This window comes from Erythrolamprus reginae, chromosome 3 (assembly GCF_031021105.1).
Source record: "Erythrolamprus reginae isolate rEryReg1 chromosome 3, rEryReg1.hap1, whole genome shotgun sequence".
NCBI lineage: Eukaryota > Metazoa > Chordata > Lepidosauria > Squamata > Dipsadidae > Erythrolamprus > Erythrolamprus reginae.
Window position 1 is genome coordinate 63,261,698 of NC_091952.1, and position 18,206 is coordinate 63,279,903.

At 38.9% G+C, this 18,206-nt stretch overlaps 1 protein-coding gene across 1 annotated transcript; it reads left to right on the forward strand.

Annotated features, from left to right (window-relative positions):
• The first annotated feature begins 861 nt into the window (after positions 1-861).
• On the forward strand, positions 862-11,681 carry ATP5PB (ATP synthase peripheral stalk-membrane subunit b). Its single transcript, XM_070745606.1, has 7 exons — positions 862-1,050; positions 1,150-1,198; positions 2,690-2,835; positions 3,936-4,099; positions 7,226-7,351; positions 9,821-10,000; positions 11,544-11,681. The coding sequence occupies exons 1-7, from the start codon at positions 1,020-1,022 to the stop codon at positions 11,613-11,615; spliced, it is 768 nt and encodes a 255-aa protein (XP_070601707.1). The 5' UTR covers positions 862-1,019; the 3' UTR covers positions 11,616-11,681.
• The last annotated feature ends 6,525 nt before the right edge of the window (positions 11,682-18,206 follow it).

Consider the following 18,206-nt stretch of genomic DNA (forward strand, 5'->3'; position numbering starts at 1 on the left):
GTGTTTCCCAACCTTGGCAACTTGAAGATATTTGGACTTCAACTCCCAGAATTCCCCAGCCAGCAAATGCTGGGGAATTCTGGGAGTTGAAGTCCAAATATCTTCAAGTTGCCAAGGTTAGGAAACCCTGGTCTAAGTGAAAATGTAAAACTGCATTCTGTCTGTAGATTCATCCCCCATCTATCAATGTAATTTGAACTGATAATTTACCAGGTATGATTGTTGTAAGACTTCGAAAGATGGATTTAAATGGCTGTAATGTTGAATTCTGAAATCCTACTATATGGTTCTAAATAGCTATACCTGGAAAGACTTCCTAGCATATTACTTTACCAAGCGTTCATAAATAAAATTTCACCTTCAGCTATGCAATGCACACATAACAGTAAGGGAATGTTTTTATTTGACATAATTGCTCATTTATTTTGGTTTGATGGTAACAATTTTGGAGATTTGTTTTAAAGGTGAAAAATGAGATAGATATGTTTTATTAAAAAAAAATAAGTAAACCAAATAGTGGTACTGACTTGCCTTGAATTGATCTCAACCCCAACCTGGAAAAAATGAGCACAATTATATATTTAAGTTGTGGGGATGACATGAACTACTTGTCAGTTTTCCAATTGTTAAAAATGATTCTGATCAGTATTAGTATTATTAAATGTAGGACTGTTTAGTTTAGCATTAGTACTAGCTTTGAAAAAGAGCATCATATTTCAGCACCAGGGAAACAGTCCTGCATTTACGAATACTAATACTGTACTAATACTAAACCCTATCGAACTTTTTTTTAAAGTTCCGCGGGTATCCCCCCCCCCCCCAAAAAAAATCTTTTTTAAGTCACTCTCAGTTGCCTTGGCATAGCTCTATGGTGACAGAGATCCTGAGGTCGGAGACGGTGCTGAGAGGACACAGCGCGAGTTCGGTTTTCTCGCGAGAATCCGGTGACCGGGGCGGCCATTTTAGCGCTGTGACCGGGGGGTCACAGGGAACGTCGGGCGTTGCGGGGGGAAGGCAGGATGTTATCTCGGTTGGCGTTGCGTGCCCTGGGTGAGTGAATGAGAATGGGGTGGCCCAGAGGGCGCGAAGCGACGGGAAGGTTTGCATGGTAACCTAATCTGTTTCCCCCCTCCCTCCCTCCCTCTGCAGCCCCAGCCGGCCTGAAGAGCTCGGTGGCTCTCCCCTCCCTGTCGTCTGGGTGAGTATAACTGGGACAGAGGGAAAGGGAATGAGATGCCCGATAGCCTTGAAAGGCAGTCGGGCATCTGGGTCATCGTCTCTGTTAAGAATACTGTACTGGTTTGTTCCTTCCTCAAGTGAACGACGCGCCATTTCTCCCCCAAAAGGTGCTTTTCCAAGAAGGCAACTGGACTTCCTTGTTTTCTCTTTTTTGAGGACGTTTCGCTTCTCATCCAAAAAGCTTCTTCCGCTCTGACAAGATAATGGGTAATGGAAGCATTGCTATCCTGTCGGAGATGAAGGAGCTTCTTGGGTGAGAAGCGAAACATCCTCAAAGAGAAAACAAATTAATGTTAATGACTACTTCACCTTCAACCGCAGCCATAAAGGAGCACGTAGTAGATTCAAACTAAAGGTAATCTGCTCCAAATGCGGCTGCAGAAAATACGACCTTCAGCAATAGAGTGATCAATGCCTGGAATGCACTACCTGACTGGTTTCTTCCCCAACCCCAAAAAACTTTAACTTTGGACTGTCTACAGTTGACATCTCTCCATTTCTAAGAGGTCTGTAAAGGGCATGAATAAACATATCACTGTGCCTACTGTCCCTGTCCTTTCTTACCATGACTTTTTACTTATGTTTATACAAACTACTACTATCCAGTAGTAAAGTCCAGTTGCATCCTAAAAAAGCACCTTTGGGACAACCATGACCTGGATGACTGAGAATGTCTACAGACACATCCCATGTGAATATCATCATCATCATTTGGATGGCAAAGGCCTTTTGATTGAAAGGCTTCAATGAAATTAAGGAAATTGCAATTAACCCTGCGGTTGGTCAGCGACTTGACCACCTTTACTGGGGTTTACACATTGCTGCAGATTTATTATCACAAAATATGGGAAACTAAACCTGCTTTTCTGTAGTTCAGTGGAGTTGAAATGGGTAGTGAATTGCTCTGGCTACAAGTACAGTAATCCAGCTTTCAAAAATGCACTGTGAAGGGAGGATACTGGTTTCCATTAGCTATAGGAAAGATGGTCTTTGTAATAAATGTTCTTGTGCAGACATGACTTTACATAGTGTTAATGATGCATTTATGTTTGAAACATTTTTGTTTCTCCTTAAGATCGAGGGTGTATTCATAGTATTCAATATGCAAGGTTTTTTATTTGCATTTTATGTCCCTTGAAAATTATTGCCTGATTATGGAACATGATGCCAATATTGTATTTCCTTTGCAAAAATTAAGTTGGGGGTTGAAGATTTTGGGAAGTTATGTTTATATCTGCATAACCTGGCAAGGTGCAGTGTACCTACAAATGTTTGAGAAATATGCTGGCTTCTCCCATGACAAAGTATGTCTAACAAATAATGAATGATGTACTATTCTATGCAAATTAGAAAGCCAGATAATACATGTACTTTTGAGTATTGTCAATAAAGCAATATTAACTAAGATAATTGGATTTATTCAGAAAGTTATTAAATTTTTAAATTGCAGCATAATTCATGCATCAAGATCACTTCATACAAGTCAGAAACACTTGGCTCCGGTGCCATCTCTTCCAGAGAAAGGTGGAAAGGTTCGCCATGGAATAATCCCTGAAGAATTTTTCCAATTTTTGTATCCTAAAACAGGAGTCACAGGTATACCTTTGAAACTATTCTATGGTTTATTTAATACACTTAATTTCTGGTATTTCAAAGTATTTTATAGATGCATTAGGGAATATTGATGTGCTGTCATTAATGGAGAGATACTCTAATTATACTAATTACTGGCAGTGAAATGATAAATATTATTAATTTATTTGTAAAGTGTGCATTTAAACGTATATGTAGTAAATACAGGCTTGTGCAATGAATTTTTAAATGCATGTATTTACTGCTAACAAATAGTCAGATCATCACAATAAAAATTGACAGTCTCGGGTGACATGTTCCCACATATCAGCATTCTACCTTTCTGGGTTTTACCCTTGTTCTACTCCAATATTTGCAGAAATGCCAAGGCCTTCTGGCTTTCTGAGTGAATGGTGTTCCACAGGGCAGGAGCAGGAATGGAGAAGAAATGTTTTCTAGGTCCCACTATAAGACAATAATTAAGGGATGGAAGGTGGGGCACATCTACCTAATCTGACTTGGTGGGCTGGTTAGATGTCCTGAGAGAGAAACAGTACTGTAATTTTTCTTTAAAAATTGACTAGTATTTTTGTAGTTAGGCCTGTGCATTTATCAACTCATTTCAAGGTTAATATAGCAGAGCCCTTCTGTCATGTTGAAAAGGTGACTTTGTCAGGATTACAGAGGCAGTTTGGTGTGATTTAGTACCAAGCTAAGAAATGGGGCATCTGTATAGTCTAAACCTACCTTAGGCAAAAGCACAGTAAATAACCTTGAAATATTCACACTCTTGCACTCCTAGGAAGCAAGCAATAGGAAACCCCTTCTGAAATGTTGCCAAGAAAACTACAGAGGCTTTCCCAGGCAGTCACCAGGAATCAACACTGATTCCTATAAGTAGTAGCATTTAGAGAAAGTAGCTAAATGATAAAATCCCTGAAATATTACTTTAATTTTTGAAAGGAATGTTAATTAAACTTGTTTAACTGCTATAAATAAAATTTTGTAAGAAAAAAAAGACAAATTAAGGTTTGAACTGCTTCTTTCAGGTTTACGTGACCTGTCTCAAGAACAATAGCTTTTGCCTCGTCCTCTGTATAATACTATATTTTGCTTATTGTTAGGTCCATATATGCTTGCAACTGGGCTGACACTCTACTTCCTGTCTAAGGAAATTTATGTAATAAATCATGAAACAATATCTGGTATTGTTATTTTGGGTATGCTAATCTATGGAGTTAAGAAGTATGGTCCTATTGTAGCAGCTACTCTTGACAAAAAAATGGATGTAAGTATAGTGCTTTAGTTGTATTACACTTTGTTGAATGGGTATTTCCCCCATCTCCCCCCACTAATGACTGCATGACTATAACTTTGTTGCTTGTATCCTTATGAATTATATTGACTGGTTCCTAATATGATTTGATTGCTTATTTGTACCCAAACTATCATTAGGTGTTGTACCTAATGATTATTGACGAACGTATCTTTTCTTTTATGTACACTGAGCGCATACACACCAAGACAAATTCTTTGTGTGTCCAGTCACACTTGACCAATTAAAAATTCTATTCTATTCTATATTCCCAGGAATATTATAACTTAATATATCCTGCACAATGTAAAGCATTTTAAAGTGATCTTTAGAATACAGAATACTTTTTGGTATTTTCAAGCACTGTTATTGTAATAAATAGCTCCCAATTTAACCTTGGCCTTTCTAATTCCTATTTTAATTATTTACTACTAAGATTTCTACTTGCTGTAGGCTGGTTGTGAATCATTTACAGGAAAATACAATGCATTAATGGCAACAAAAAAGACAAAAACAATAGAATAAAAATGATATCAATCAAGGAAAGACCCAAAGTAACATCCTCCCAAAACCTATCAAATATCCAGGTTTGTATAGCCCTGCAAACCCAGATTTGTAAGGCTAAACAGTTTGACAAAAATCTATGTGTGTTTACACAGACTAATTCCATGATTTTCATCCAGGCTGCCTCCTAGATAAACATGTATAGGATTGTGACACAATCCTAATTTTTATGTTATTCAAAATCATCTTGCAGATAGTCCTTGGATTGCAGCCCTAACTGGAACTGGAATTTGCATCACTGAGAACAACAGATGTTAAACAAACCATCATGTGGCTGCACTGCTTAGTGATAGCAGTCCTTGCAATCTAGATCGCAGTCATTAGGCCACAAATGTGTGGTTGTTAGACAAGGACTTCATTCTTCTCCTGTTCTGCTTGAACCTCCTCTGCTTCACCTCTCCCTGCTTGCCTCTTGACTGACTGTACTCTACTGCCACCTTCACTGTTCCAGTTGACTTTCATCATTCTTTTCCTCTCAGTGCTGGCCTGGAATCCAGGTGCTGGGAGAGGACATAGTCCTGGTAGTGCATCAGCGATTTCTCTGCTGAAGCAATCTTGCCAGACTGGGTTAAAGGGGTAGGAAGACAAAGCTGGCAGATGAGCAGTAGAGTGAGTTGAGGAGCCCCATTTTGCAACACAAGGAATAAGCCCTCAGGTTGTGAAGTCTGCAGTGAATTATACCAGCAAAACAAAGCATACTTTGTGGCTGGATGGGTGGGCAGGAGAGGCAGAGGTGGTTCCCCTGACAAAGATGGTGACTGCACAGGGGGAAGGTACTATTCAATGTGGTGGAACAGTAGGAAGTGAGTAGACTTGTTTGATACTGGTCTCATCTCTACCCCTTGCTAAAGCCCACATGTTAGCTTTCAGCATATACTCCACAGCATGCATTGAAAGCTGCTGGCCCTTTGCAAGAGTAATGCTGGAGTGAGTGAGCACAGGGTATGTAGGTAACCTCTTTGGATTCATGTCCATCCCTCACTGAAGCTCACAGGTTGGTTCTTTATAAGCAAAAAAATCTGGAGAACGTTTTTTGTGCCTTTGGAAAGCCCTCAAACCTCTACTTCCTCCGGTTCTAGTGCCATCCTGAACAGGACCTCCTGCACAATCGCAACCTTTGCCCAAGGATCTCCTGTTTTGCTTGGCAATGGAGGTTGCAGCCTGTCCTGCTGGTGAAGGGGATCCCCTGCTCACAAATGCCACTTTACCTATTCCCAGCTGGGTCTGGCAAACCTTTTTTGGCACATAAGATTCTGCTGCTCTGCCATGCTCACAGTACATATCCTTGGACCGCATCCTCATTCAGTGACTAGATTCCGGATGAGCTGGAGGAGAAAGAAGGGTCAAGGTCAGCTCAGAATACGAGTGGCAGAGTCTAGGGTGGATGAAAGATCAGAGATGTGTGTGGGGAGAGAGATAGAAATGGCTGGCCGATTGGCAGACGAGGTTGTGTCATCTTGCCACACATACCCAGGGATGCATCCTTGCAAAACACATGGATCCCAGACCAGCAGTGGGAGGAAGAAGATGATTAAAGTCAGCTGGGGTGACAATGGCACAGTATGTTATGAGTGCAAGGTGTCCAAATGGGCAGAAATTGGGGAGAGATAGATGAGTGGTGAAATTAAAGCATAGGTGCTTCTCACATGGCGGGAGAAGATGACTGTGGGTGCTATGATGAAAATGCAAACTGGTTGCCTAGTGCTCATTTTGATCACATGACACTTCAAAGACAGGTTGTAACTACTGTTTCTTCAACACCATCATAGTTTTATTGGTAAAATGTCAAGATTTTCAAGGAGGTGATAAAGCTACCCAATAAAAATTTAATGTACCTGAATATTCTATGTGTGTGTATGTTTACTAGAATTGTTCTCCAGAGTTAAGAGATTCCATTGGAGTGTTACTATCTTATTGCTTATTTGTTCAAGTAGAGAAAAATAAATGAAAACTGATATAATTAGCTATTTAATTATAAGCAACCAGTATTCTTGTTTGCTGTTTAGCTAATGGGAGAGGTAATACTGTCTCCTGTATTATTCAATATTATATTAACTCAGAAGTCTACCGTGTTTGCCTCATAAAATGAAAAAAATAAGTCAATTATTCTAATTTTTAATCTAAATAGTTAAAACTAACATAACCATTTATATGTACTTGGCTATTCTTGCTGGTAGAATGAATAAATGAGAGCTGTGACCACCTGTATTCTGCTTGTTAACAATTAACCCAGAATTTAATCTGAATACAGCCTTTGATGTTAAATTATTATTATTATTATTATTATTGTTGTTGTTGTTGTTATTGTTGTTATTGTTATTTATTAGACTTGTATGCTGCCCTTCTCCGAAGACTCAGAACACTAAATTGCTAGTGTTTGTCAACATTTATCTCTAATTTCATTTTTTTCCCAGAGTAATAATTATATTTTCTTTTGCCAATAGTATTGTATTAAGATAAAATTGCCATGTAGCAAAAGACTGAACATTTTGATTTCTTTTAGTATTAAACTGGCTCATACTTTTCCCATTTTAGGAAGAACTTGCTTATTACGAGGACTATAAAACTGCTTTAATAAATGGATGCGAAGAGGCAATTCAGGACGAGAAGAAAGAGCAATGGAGGGTTGAGGGTCGCCACTATGTCTTTGATGTCAAGCGGGTAAAGTAGGAAATGGGACAGTTCTAAAAATTGCTTGGAAACAAGTCTTACAAAGATTTTTCTTGTCCAAACCATAAATTTAATTTAATTATAAATAATTAAATCAACTATCCTCTTTTATTTATATTCCTTCCTTTTAATCTGTATGCATGAACATATTTATGTTTCAACCACATATTCATTCACAGTCTGATTCATTGATATTGCAATATCAGGTGATGCACGAATTATGGAGAAAATATTGTGATTTCCAAATTGAGGTTGAGCGATTATGGAGAAGAAATCAATGGTTGTACCAATAGTAGGAGTCCTTAGAGCAATACCCAAAGGGCTGCCTAGATGGATATTTTTAACTTATTAGAGCTGAATATTGCAACTTTGCAAAAAAACAAAACAAAACCTCCACCAACACCACCCTACTTGGATCTGCCTATATACTCAGACGCTACCTGAACAGCTATTAGATCCTTGATTAGAACTTGAACTGCTTCGTTTTTACCAATTAAATTGAAGACTAAATCCTAAATAGTAATAAACAACTTGAACACCATTTGAACACCATTAATATAGACTAGTTTACCATAAGTCAATTGCACAAAGCATGACGACAATGGTACATTAGAAGATCTGAAAAAATATCAATTGTCTGCAAGCAAGAACTGGTAACACCACTTCTTAAATTGTTCTGGCACTTTAGAATTAAAACAGACAAGTACATGCTACATATCATGTTTCCTCTAAAATAAGATCCTGTCTCATATTTTTTGAACCCTGAAATAAGTGCTTGGTCTTATTTTCGGGGAGGTCTTGTTATTTTGAGGTATGTGAAGCAAGGCGGGGCTCCTCTGGCCGTCTTAACTGATTTCCAACTCTGTCTCCCTAATCTTAACCAGAGGAAATTGTATTTTCAGAGGAGGTCTTATTTTGGGGAAAACATGGTAACACAGAGATTTAATTGTATTGGGAGAGGAGTGTGGATAGTGGATGTGACAGTACCTGGAGGTAGCAAAGTAGAAGAGAAAACTGTAGAAAATTACAAAATACAAAGCCCTGCAAAAAGGAATAGAACAACTTGGCAAAAACAAACCAAGATAGTACCACTAGTAATAGGGGCCTTGGGTGCAGTTCCAAAACAAATGCAGCAACATTTTGACACTATTGACATTGACAAATCCACAATCAGTCAGTTGCAAAAGACAGCTTTTAAAGGAACAGCTGCAATACCATGAAACATCCAGAACTGCCTATCTGGGTCCTTGGAAAAGACTTGATAAATAGACAGAATGACCAAATCCAGTCTGAATATCTAGCTGGCTGTGTGACAAACCACAATAACAACCACAACCACAACATGTATGTATGTATGTATGTATGTATATATCAAATGATAGTGGTGGTGGTAGTGATGGTGATGTAGTCGTAGTAGTAGTAGTGGCGGTGGTGGTAGTAGTATTGGAAGAACATCTGAAGGATAGTGAGTAAGGTACACTGAAGCTGAATCTGCCAGGAAGGCTTATTAAGTACTGGAAAGCCCAAACTGGCCAGCAGGAAGACCGAATGAAGAATAAAAAAAAGACACAAGAAGACAAAGAATAGAGATGTCAGAAATAAAAATCTGCAAAAAAATAGCTCTAGAAGACCAACAAAGATGATTAGGGGACTGGTGGGTAAAACAAAGAACGGTTGCTGCAACTAGGTATGTCTAGTCTTATGAAAAGAAGTACTAGGGGTGACATGACAGCAGTGATCTGATATCTCAGAGGCTGCCACAAAAAGAGGGAGTCAAACTATCCTCCAAAGCACCTGAGGGCAGGACAAGAAGCAATGGGTGGAAACCAGGAGTGGGTTCCGGATTCTTCTACTGCCAGTTTACTCAGGGGCTCACTGTGTGGGTGGGCACTGCGCAATCTGCACACACATGCATACATATAACTAAAATAGCTTCTGTGTTTGCGCAGAAGCAAAAAAAAAATGGTGACACGACACTGAGAGAACCAGCTCGGACGAAGTAGGCCTGGGTCACTGCCAGTTACCAATGGTTCTATAGAACCGGTCCGAACCAGTAGGAACAAAACTAGTGGAAACTAACCAAGGAGAGAAGCTATTTAGAACTAAGGAGAAATTTCCTAATAGAACAATTAATCAGTGAAGCAACTTGTCTCCAAAAGTTGTAAATGCTTTAACTCTGGAAGTTTTTAAAAAGAGATTAGATAACCATTTGTCTGAAGTGGTGTAGGGTTTCCTGCATAAGCAGGGGGTTGGACTGGAAGATCTCCAAGGTCCCTATTCTATAGCAAATGTTTAAACTTTTCATTTATATCTTGCTTTTGGAATATGGATTATTTTAAGATTGGTTGAATTTGTTGCTTTTTATGCATGTCTACGTTTTGTGCTTAATTTCGAACATGGAATATATCACATACATATTGTAATCAAAATAATGAGTCTCATGTTTTCTTGTGATTCTAGAACAATATTGCTATGATCTTGGAGACAAACTATAGAGAAAGACTTCTTACTGCATCCAATGAGGTGAAGAAGAGGCTGGACTATCAAGTCGCATTACAGCAGCTCAAGCGGCAAATGGAACGAGATCATATGATCAACTGGATAGAACAAGGCGTTTGGCAAAGTGTTACAGTCCAACAGGTACTTGGCAAATATTCCTTTACAGATGGTTTGTGGCCATTTTACTGCTGGAAAAGCCACTAGCTTTCCCTTGTTTTACTCCATAATGAAAATATATATCCATTAAATTGGGTGATAGATGCACCTTCTAGATTTAAGAATTAATGTTTCAATTAATTGATTTTCTCTTCTGCATTTTGTTGATCAACCATTTTAATCAAAATCTATTTATGTTCATGTGTAATGTGTTGCTTCATAGTCTATGGTGTATATATATGTAATACATATTTTTAATGCTGTATATTCTTTGAAAAAGGTTTTAGAAGAGGTTTTCAGAATATATGCTGGACTTGTACTCTTCAGCTCAACAACCTCTTCATAAAGTTTCAGGTTGTTCATTGATCTCCAAATATATATGGAAATAATTTAATAAATATTGGCTTAAATTAATAGTATCTACCAATGTTCCCTCTAATTTTTTTTCGGTGTGGGCGGAAAAGTATAGTGCCTGAGCAACAGTCCCTTTGGGACTGGGCGGCATAGAAGTATGTATGTATGTATGTATGTATGTATGTATGTATGTATAAATAAATAAATAAATAAATAATAAATCTTTTTTTTTATTAAAAGAAATTAATAATTAAAAAAACCCCAAATCTATTACTATTAAAACTAAAACAACCAGCAAAACTATTAATAAAAACAGGTGAGGGCTGGGTTTCTTTCTCTGTTATTATTTAACTGCTTTTACCATATGTTTTAAATCAAGAGTCACTTCTCTCTCTGTTTCTATCTCTTTCCTGTCATTCTCCGCCTCAATCATTTTCTGATTTCTCTTTTTTTCTCCCCTTTTTTCTATCATTTCTCTCTCTCTTCCTTCCACTCTTCTCTCTCTCTCTTCCTCTCTCTCACTCTCTTCCTTCCTTTCTCATCTTTCTTTCTTTCTTTCTCTCTCTTGCTTTCTTCCTCTCTCACACTCTCTTCCTCCCTCTCTCATCTCTTTCTTTCTCCTTACTTTAAAATGAAAAAAACCTGTGAAAATATAGCACCCTTTTCCCTCATAAAATTGTCTTATCTTTTCTCATATCAGCCCATGCTGAAAAGATTACTTCTAAATACAGGGAAATTGGTCTATGGTAGTCTTCATAAATCTTGTATCTCTACATTCTAAGATAGCAGAATTTTTGATTGAGAGGATTTGTTAAGAGTCAAATATTTTTCATGATATCAATTTAGATTCTCTGTGTTACATTTTTCCTTAATGGACCTAAATACTTAAATAAAGAACCATGTGTGTTCTTATTTTTTGTGTAGTTAAATATTGGATCGGTAGATAATTTTTTTAAATACTGATTTTTTGAAAGGTCAAATGCAATCTCATTCTTGATTTTAAATTCATAATTTCAGTCAAGACTAAGTGTTTTTAAAGTGTATGTACAATTAATGGCATGTGATTTGTAATTGTGTAGAATCATAAAGCTGCAGTAAGCTAACCTTTTTCAGATCTTGAATATTTTCTGTAGGTTCTTTAAACTAAAATGTTAATTTCTTTTCTGTATTATAGGAGAAGGAGAACATTTCCAAATGCCTTTTGGACCTGAAAGCATTGTCAAAATCTACCCAAGCTTCTCTCTAAGTCGAAGATTATTGAAACTTCCAAAATTGTACAATTTCTATACTTAATTAAAACATATGTATCATGGTTTTGTTTACTCTGAAAGCTCATTGAATGTGTTCCTTTCCTTATATTTTCACATCACAGTATTCAGAAAAAAAGATACGTTTGCAAATTTAACAACAAAATGATATAAGCGAAATTTACATTTGTCTTCTCTACTGTTCCACACACTTATAAATAATTCAGAAGTGTTTTGTCAGGCCTCTTCACAAACTTGAAGAAAGGTTTTAATGTTTTAAGAAATCGACTTATTGGTAGCACACTGGCATAGAATCGGAGTTGAGTTTTTATGAATTTCACCTTTAGCACTTTTTAAAAATTTAACATTAGTCTAGTAAGGTCTGTTAACTGCTATCCTTCAAATGCAGTAAATGTCTAGTAGCAACATTATGTGACGGAATGTGCCATAGTAAGGAGGTGGAATCCCAGAAGGGAAAGGTGCATTTCAAAGGAGTAAGAGGTAACTCAGCCCAGGTATGTATGAGAGAAAGAAGAAAATATTTCCTAATAGTTCACAGGTGAGCACATTGTATATTGTAAAGATAGTAGAATGATCAATTTGGCAAGACTTTGTCTATTGGTGTAAAACAATAAAGAACATCTTAAAAGAATTGCCATGACTCAGTCTTGGTTTGGGACTGACACCAATTGTTCAAAGTAATCCACCAACTAAACAAGTATTGACATGAATTTAATAGAGATTAAAATGTAAAATACTAGATTCATATCTGTATATATTATTGACTGCTCGGTGGTTGACAATAAAAGGCAGAAGCCCACCATTGGCACCACTTGCCAATTCTGACACCTCAAAAATTACATGCCACAGTGAAAAGAAAAGCAGTCATAAATGACCACAAGATGGCAACAGTGTCCCATAGGAACATTCTCCTGTATACTATACTTGACCTGTTAAGGAAATCCAATGTGATTTCTCACCCGAGTGGTGACAAGGGTGTGTCCAACTTATATCCTCCCACTCCTTTTTTCTAATGGTAGAAAAAATATATTGTCTTGTTCAGTTACCTTTTTATATTGCCTCACTATTGGATATTAAATAATAGAATGTCTTTGTTCTTATTTGTGTACAGAATCATAGAATTAAATAATTGTGGATTTGGAAAGAATCATAAGCAGGGGTGTATGTCACCATTTTCTCTTTTTTTAATCCTCTGCACATGTGCAAAGCCACCTGTGCATGCACAGAGGGTGAAAAAGTGTGCATGATGATGCGCAAATTGCCTGTTTCCGAACCTGTAGGGAAGAAAAATAGATTTCACCACTGGTCGGAAGTATAATCTTTTCCAACCTTCTGCAATGTGCACAAAAACCTATATAAATCATTCTTGAGAGGTGGGCATTTAGCTTCTTAAAATTTCCCGTGATGGAGGACCTACTGCTTCCAAAACAGACTATTTTGATGTTGAACAGATCTTATTGCCAAGACATTTTTCTTTATATATACCGGTAAGCAAAATATAGAAAGCTACAATTTTATCCATTATTTCTGGACTTAGTTTCTGTGATGTTGGAAAATAATTATTGATCATTTTCTCTATGGCCTCCTTTTATCTGTCTCAGGTCTTCCCACATTCTCTTTGTAAGTGTTTCATATTAGTGGACCAGAGGAATGCTGTCAATGTGGTTTCCTTGGACTTCAGTAAGCATTTGACAAAATAGACTACAGTGATCCCTCGATTTTCGCGATCTCGATTATCGCGAAACGCTATACCACGGTTTTTCAAAAAATATTAATTAAAAAATACTCCACGGTTTTTTTGCTATACCACGGTTTTTCCCACCCGATGATGTCATACGTCATCACCAAGAGTCACTTCTCTGTCTCTTTCTCTTTCTTTCCTGTCATTCTCTGCTTCAATCATTTTCTCATTTCTCTTTTTTTCTCCCCCTTTTTTCTATCATTTCTCTCTCTCTTCCTTCCACTCCTCTCTCTCTCTCTTCCTCTCTCTCACTGTCTTCCTTTCTCATCTTTCTTTCTCTCTCTCTTTATCTTGCTTCTCCCTCTCTCACTCTCTTCCTCCCTCTCTCATCTCTCTCTTTCTCTATCTCTCCCCCTCTTGCTCTCGAGCGGCAAATGGCGGGCGGGCGGGCGGGTGAACAGGCGAGCGGCAAACGGGCGGGTGAGCGGCAAACGGCGGGCGGGTGAACGAGCGGGGCGAACGGCGGGCAGGCGGGTGCTGGGGGGGCAGGGGCAGCCGGCATTCAAAGCAATCTGTCGGCTTCCCCACTCTCGTCACTCCCCGCCTCCACCATCTGCGCATGCGCGGCCATGGAAAAAAAGGCGCGCATGCGCAGATGGTGTTTTTACTTCCGCACCACTATACTGCGGAAAATCGATTATCGCGAGAGGTCTTGGAACGTAACCCTCGCGATAATCGAGGGATCGCTGTATAACCTACTACTAGATAAAAGAAAAATATTGGATGGACAGCAACACCACCAGGTGGATTCAACTGGCTAACCAACCACACTCAACATGTAGTGCTCAATGGAACTGCATCTACATGGAGGGAAGTATGCAGTGGAGTACCCTAAACATCTTGTTTTAGGCCCAGTACTCTAACATCTTCATCAATAACTTGGACGTGGGGGTAGATGGGGAACTCATCAAATTTGCAGATGACACAGATGGCAGGAATAGCAACTTTCCAGAATATAGGCTCAAGATACAGAAGGATCTTGACAGACTTGAACATTGGGCACTATCAAACAAAATGAAATTCAATGGTGAAAAAAAATAAGATTCTACATTTAGGCTAGAAAAATAAAATGCACAGGTACAGTATTTGTGCTACCTTGCTCAACAGTAGTAACAGGGATCTTGGAGTCCTACTGTACAACATTTAAATATGTGCAGCAGTTGCTGAAAAAGCCAACAGTTCTAGGCTTCATTAACAGAGGGATAGAATCAAGATCACACAGTGTTAATGCCAGTTTATAATGCCTTGGTAAGACCACACTTGGAATCCTGCATTCCGTTTTAAAAGCCACAATGTCAAAAGGAGGTTGAGACTAGGAAGAGTTCAGAAAAGAGCAACAAAAATGATTAGGGGACTGGAGGCTAAAACATGAAGAATAGTTGCAGGAACTGGGTATGTTTAGTTTAATGAAAAGAAAGATCAGGGGAGATATGATAGCAGTGTTCCAATATCTCAGGGGTTGCCACAAAGAAGAGGGAGTCAAACTATTCTTCAAAGCACCTGAAGGTAGAACAAGAAGCAATGGGTGGAAACTAAACAAGGCGAGACGTCACTTAGAACTAAGGAGAAATTTCCTGGCAGAACAATTAATCAGTGGAACAGCTTGCCTTCAGAAGTTGTGAATGCTCCAACACTGGAAGTTTTTTGTTGGATAACCATCTATCTGAAGTAGTGTAGGGTTTCCTGCCTAAGCAGGAGGTTGGACTAGAAGACCTCCAAGGTCCCTTCCAACTTGTTTTTGTTTTGTTTTGCTGCTGCTGTTGTTATTATTATTACAACAATACAACACAGCAAATAGAGATCACTATGCTAGATTTCATATTTCATCACCAGTCGGGCGCTTTCTAAGCACCTATGACTGCATGATGTAACGGCAAATTATTAAGCAGATCCCAGTAAAGCGGCCTTTTGCAATTGGCAGATGGGGATTTGTCAATTCCGATGGTTTTCAAATGTCCGCTGAGATCCTTTGGCACTGTGCCCAGTGTGCCAAGGACTACTGTGACCACTTTCACTGGCTTATGCCAGAGTTGTTGCAGCTCGATTTTCAAATCTTTGTATTTTGCAAATTTCTCTAGCTGCTTCTCCTCAATTCTGCTGTCTCCTGGGATTGCGAAGTCCATGATCCATACTTTCTTTTTCACCAACAATCATGATGTCTGGTGTATGATGTTTCAAAATTAATAATAAAATAATAATAATAATTGTTATTATTGTTGTTATTATTTTCTAATTTACATTAACCCAACAGACCCTATGAGTGATCTGAACTACATCAATTGTCAGAGTATTAAATATTTAGGCTTTGTATATGCTAGATGTGCTAAACCAAATGTAGGTATTTAGTCCTAATTTGTCTTTCCTAAATCTCAGCATAGTCAGCAGCTGTGTTTGGGATTATGGAAGATGTAGTTCCAGATTGGAAAGATACCAGATTGGAAATATTGAACTGGATAATAGTTTGGATGAGGGACTTGTGTTTGAAGGGGGGAGATGTGTTTGGATGCCACCTCAGGAAAAGCTCCAGTACATTTCATTACATTTCCCCCCCAATGCTTTAATATGAAGATGCCACCAAGAAATGATTTATTTGCCTTATATTGATAAGATTCAAAAAGCAAAGGTAAACCCTTTAGATCTGGGCTGTCAAACTTACAGCGCACAGGTGGAATGTGTCACAGTCTGGCCACATCCACACCCAGTTTAACGAAGGGAAGAAAAGTCCCGATATGTCACATGGCACCACCATGACAACATGTGTTTGACACCCCTGCTTTCGATTCTGGATCTATTAGAAATTATTCTAATCCATCCTTTCTATTGTGTTTCTTTACATACAGGGATTCCAGTTCCCTTAGTTCCTAGCTAGCATAACTAAATTATCTGGGGTTTAAGAAAACAATAGAATAGAATAGAATAGAATAGAATAGAACAGAACAGAACAGAATTTTATTGGCCAAGTGTGATTGGACACACAAGGAATTTGTCTTGGTGCATATGCTCTCAACGTACATAAAAGAAAAAGATACATTTGTCAAGAATCATGTCGTACAACACTTAATGATTGTCATAGGGGTCAAATAAGCAATGGAGAAACAATATTAATAAAAATCTTAGGATACAAGCAACAAGCAACAAGTTACAGTCATACAGTCCTAAGTGGGAGGAAAAGGATGACAGGAATGATGAAAAAACTAGTAGAATGGAAGTGCAGATTTCTTGTGTCTAGTTGTCACAGTTGTCTAGTTGTACAGTGCTCTGTGGCGACGTTTTGAGGGTAGGAGTTGAAACAGTTTGTGTCCAGAATGCGAGGGGTCAGTAAATTGTAGACGCTATCTGGAGACCATCAAGTTGGGAAAAGGCCTATCAAACCTGTATTAAATAGGTATTTTCTATTGTGTGATTTGTTTCTGTTTCATAATATCTGTTACCTTAGCTTAGTCAGAAGTACTGTACAGTGTTCCCTCGATTTTCGCGGGTTCAAACTTCGCGAAACGCTATACCACGGTTTTTCAAAAAATATTAATTAAAAAATACTCCGCGGTTTTTTTCCTATACCACAGTTTTTCCCACCCGATGACATCATACGTCATCACCAAGAGTCACTTCTCTCTCTCTTTCTCTTTCTTTCCTGTCATTCTCTGCTTCAATCATTTTCTCATTTCTCTTTTTTCTCCCTTTTTCTATCATTTTTCTCTCTCTCTCTACCTTCCACTCTCCCCCGTCTTTCTCTCTCTCTCTTTCTCCCTCTCCCTCTCTGTGAGAACGCCTGCCCCCACCTCTCCTGCAGCCCCCTCGCTGATAGCTGGGACGAAAGTGCTCTCAGCTAAGGGGCTGTGAGAGGGGCGAGGCAGGCATTCTGAAAGCGCTCAGAGCTGCTACCGGCCGAAGGAGGAGGATGAGAAGCCGTAGCCGCCAGCGCTGCTGCAGGAGGACCCGTGTCCAAAGAAAGCCGGTGAGAGGGGTGGATCGGGCGGGCGGGCGGTAGTGGCGAGGGGGCCGGAGGCGCTGGGGGGGTGGGGGCAGCTGATATTCAAAGCAATCTTTGCCGGCCTCCGCACTTTCGTCGCTCCCTGCCCTAATTTCAAGCCCGGCTCCTTGCGCTGCCTTGAAAAAGGGTGCGTGGGGGTAGTTTTTGGCTGTCCATAGCCAAAAATGGTGTTTTTACTTCCGCACCGCTACTTCGCGGAAAATCAACTTTCGCGGGAGGTCTTGGAACGTAACCCCCGCGAAAATCGAGGGAACACTGTATATCCTGTTATTTCCATCTCTGTTGAAACCTTCACTGGCCGTTTCTCTCTTTTTCTTTGCATTGCATAGCAAGAAATGTCATTTCAAGGCAGCATCTTGAGAAATTCTCTGAGAGTTGAATGGCCTCCACCCTGCTGGTGTTTTGCAAAGTGTCTTGAAGACCTGGCTCTTCCCCCAGGCCATTGGAGAGAATCACTAAAGCTTAGTATTTTCCCCACTCAATTTGTTATCCTGCCATCTTTACCCTTGTTTCTTATCCTGGTTATTGTTTCTTGCTTATTATAATATTTTAAATAATTTGCAAACCACCCTAGTTGCTGGGAGTTGGATAGTGTGTAAATGTTAATAATAGAAATGCCAGATCAAGTTTGAACATCTGGCTGGCTGTACGATGAACCATAATAGGGCCAAATTGTGGTATGTGAGCAAGGAAAAGGCCTTGTATTAAACATGAGGTTTAAAAGTGAAGCAAATACAGACTACTTGGTAATTCAAACTGTAAGGGGAAAAATATATCTATTGTATTTTCCAGGCAATATAAAGACTTCCAACCAGATAATGATATAATAGACATCTT

Bases quoted from the DNA above. Each gene is read 5' to 3' on its own strand.
- ATP5PB (XM_070745606.1), top strand. From the start codon at position 1,020: ATGTTATCTCGGTTGGCGTTGCGTGCCCTGG. The intron at 1,051-1,149 runs GTGAGTGAATGA...CTCCCTCTGCAG, and splicing joins GTTGGCGTTGCGTGCCCTGG to CCCCAGCCGGCCTGAAGAGC. The intron at 2,836-3,935 runs GTATACCTTTGA...GCTTATTGTTAG, and splicing joins TCCTAAAACAGGAGTCACAG to GTCCATATATGCTTGCAACT.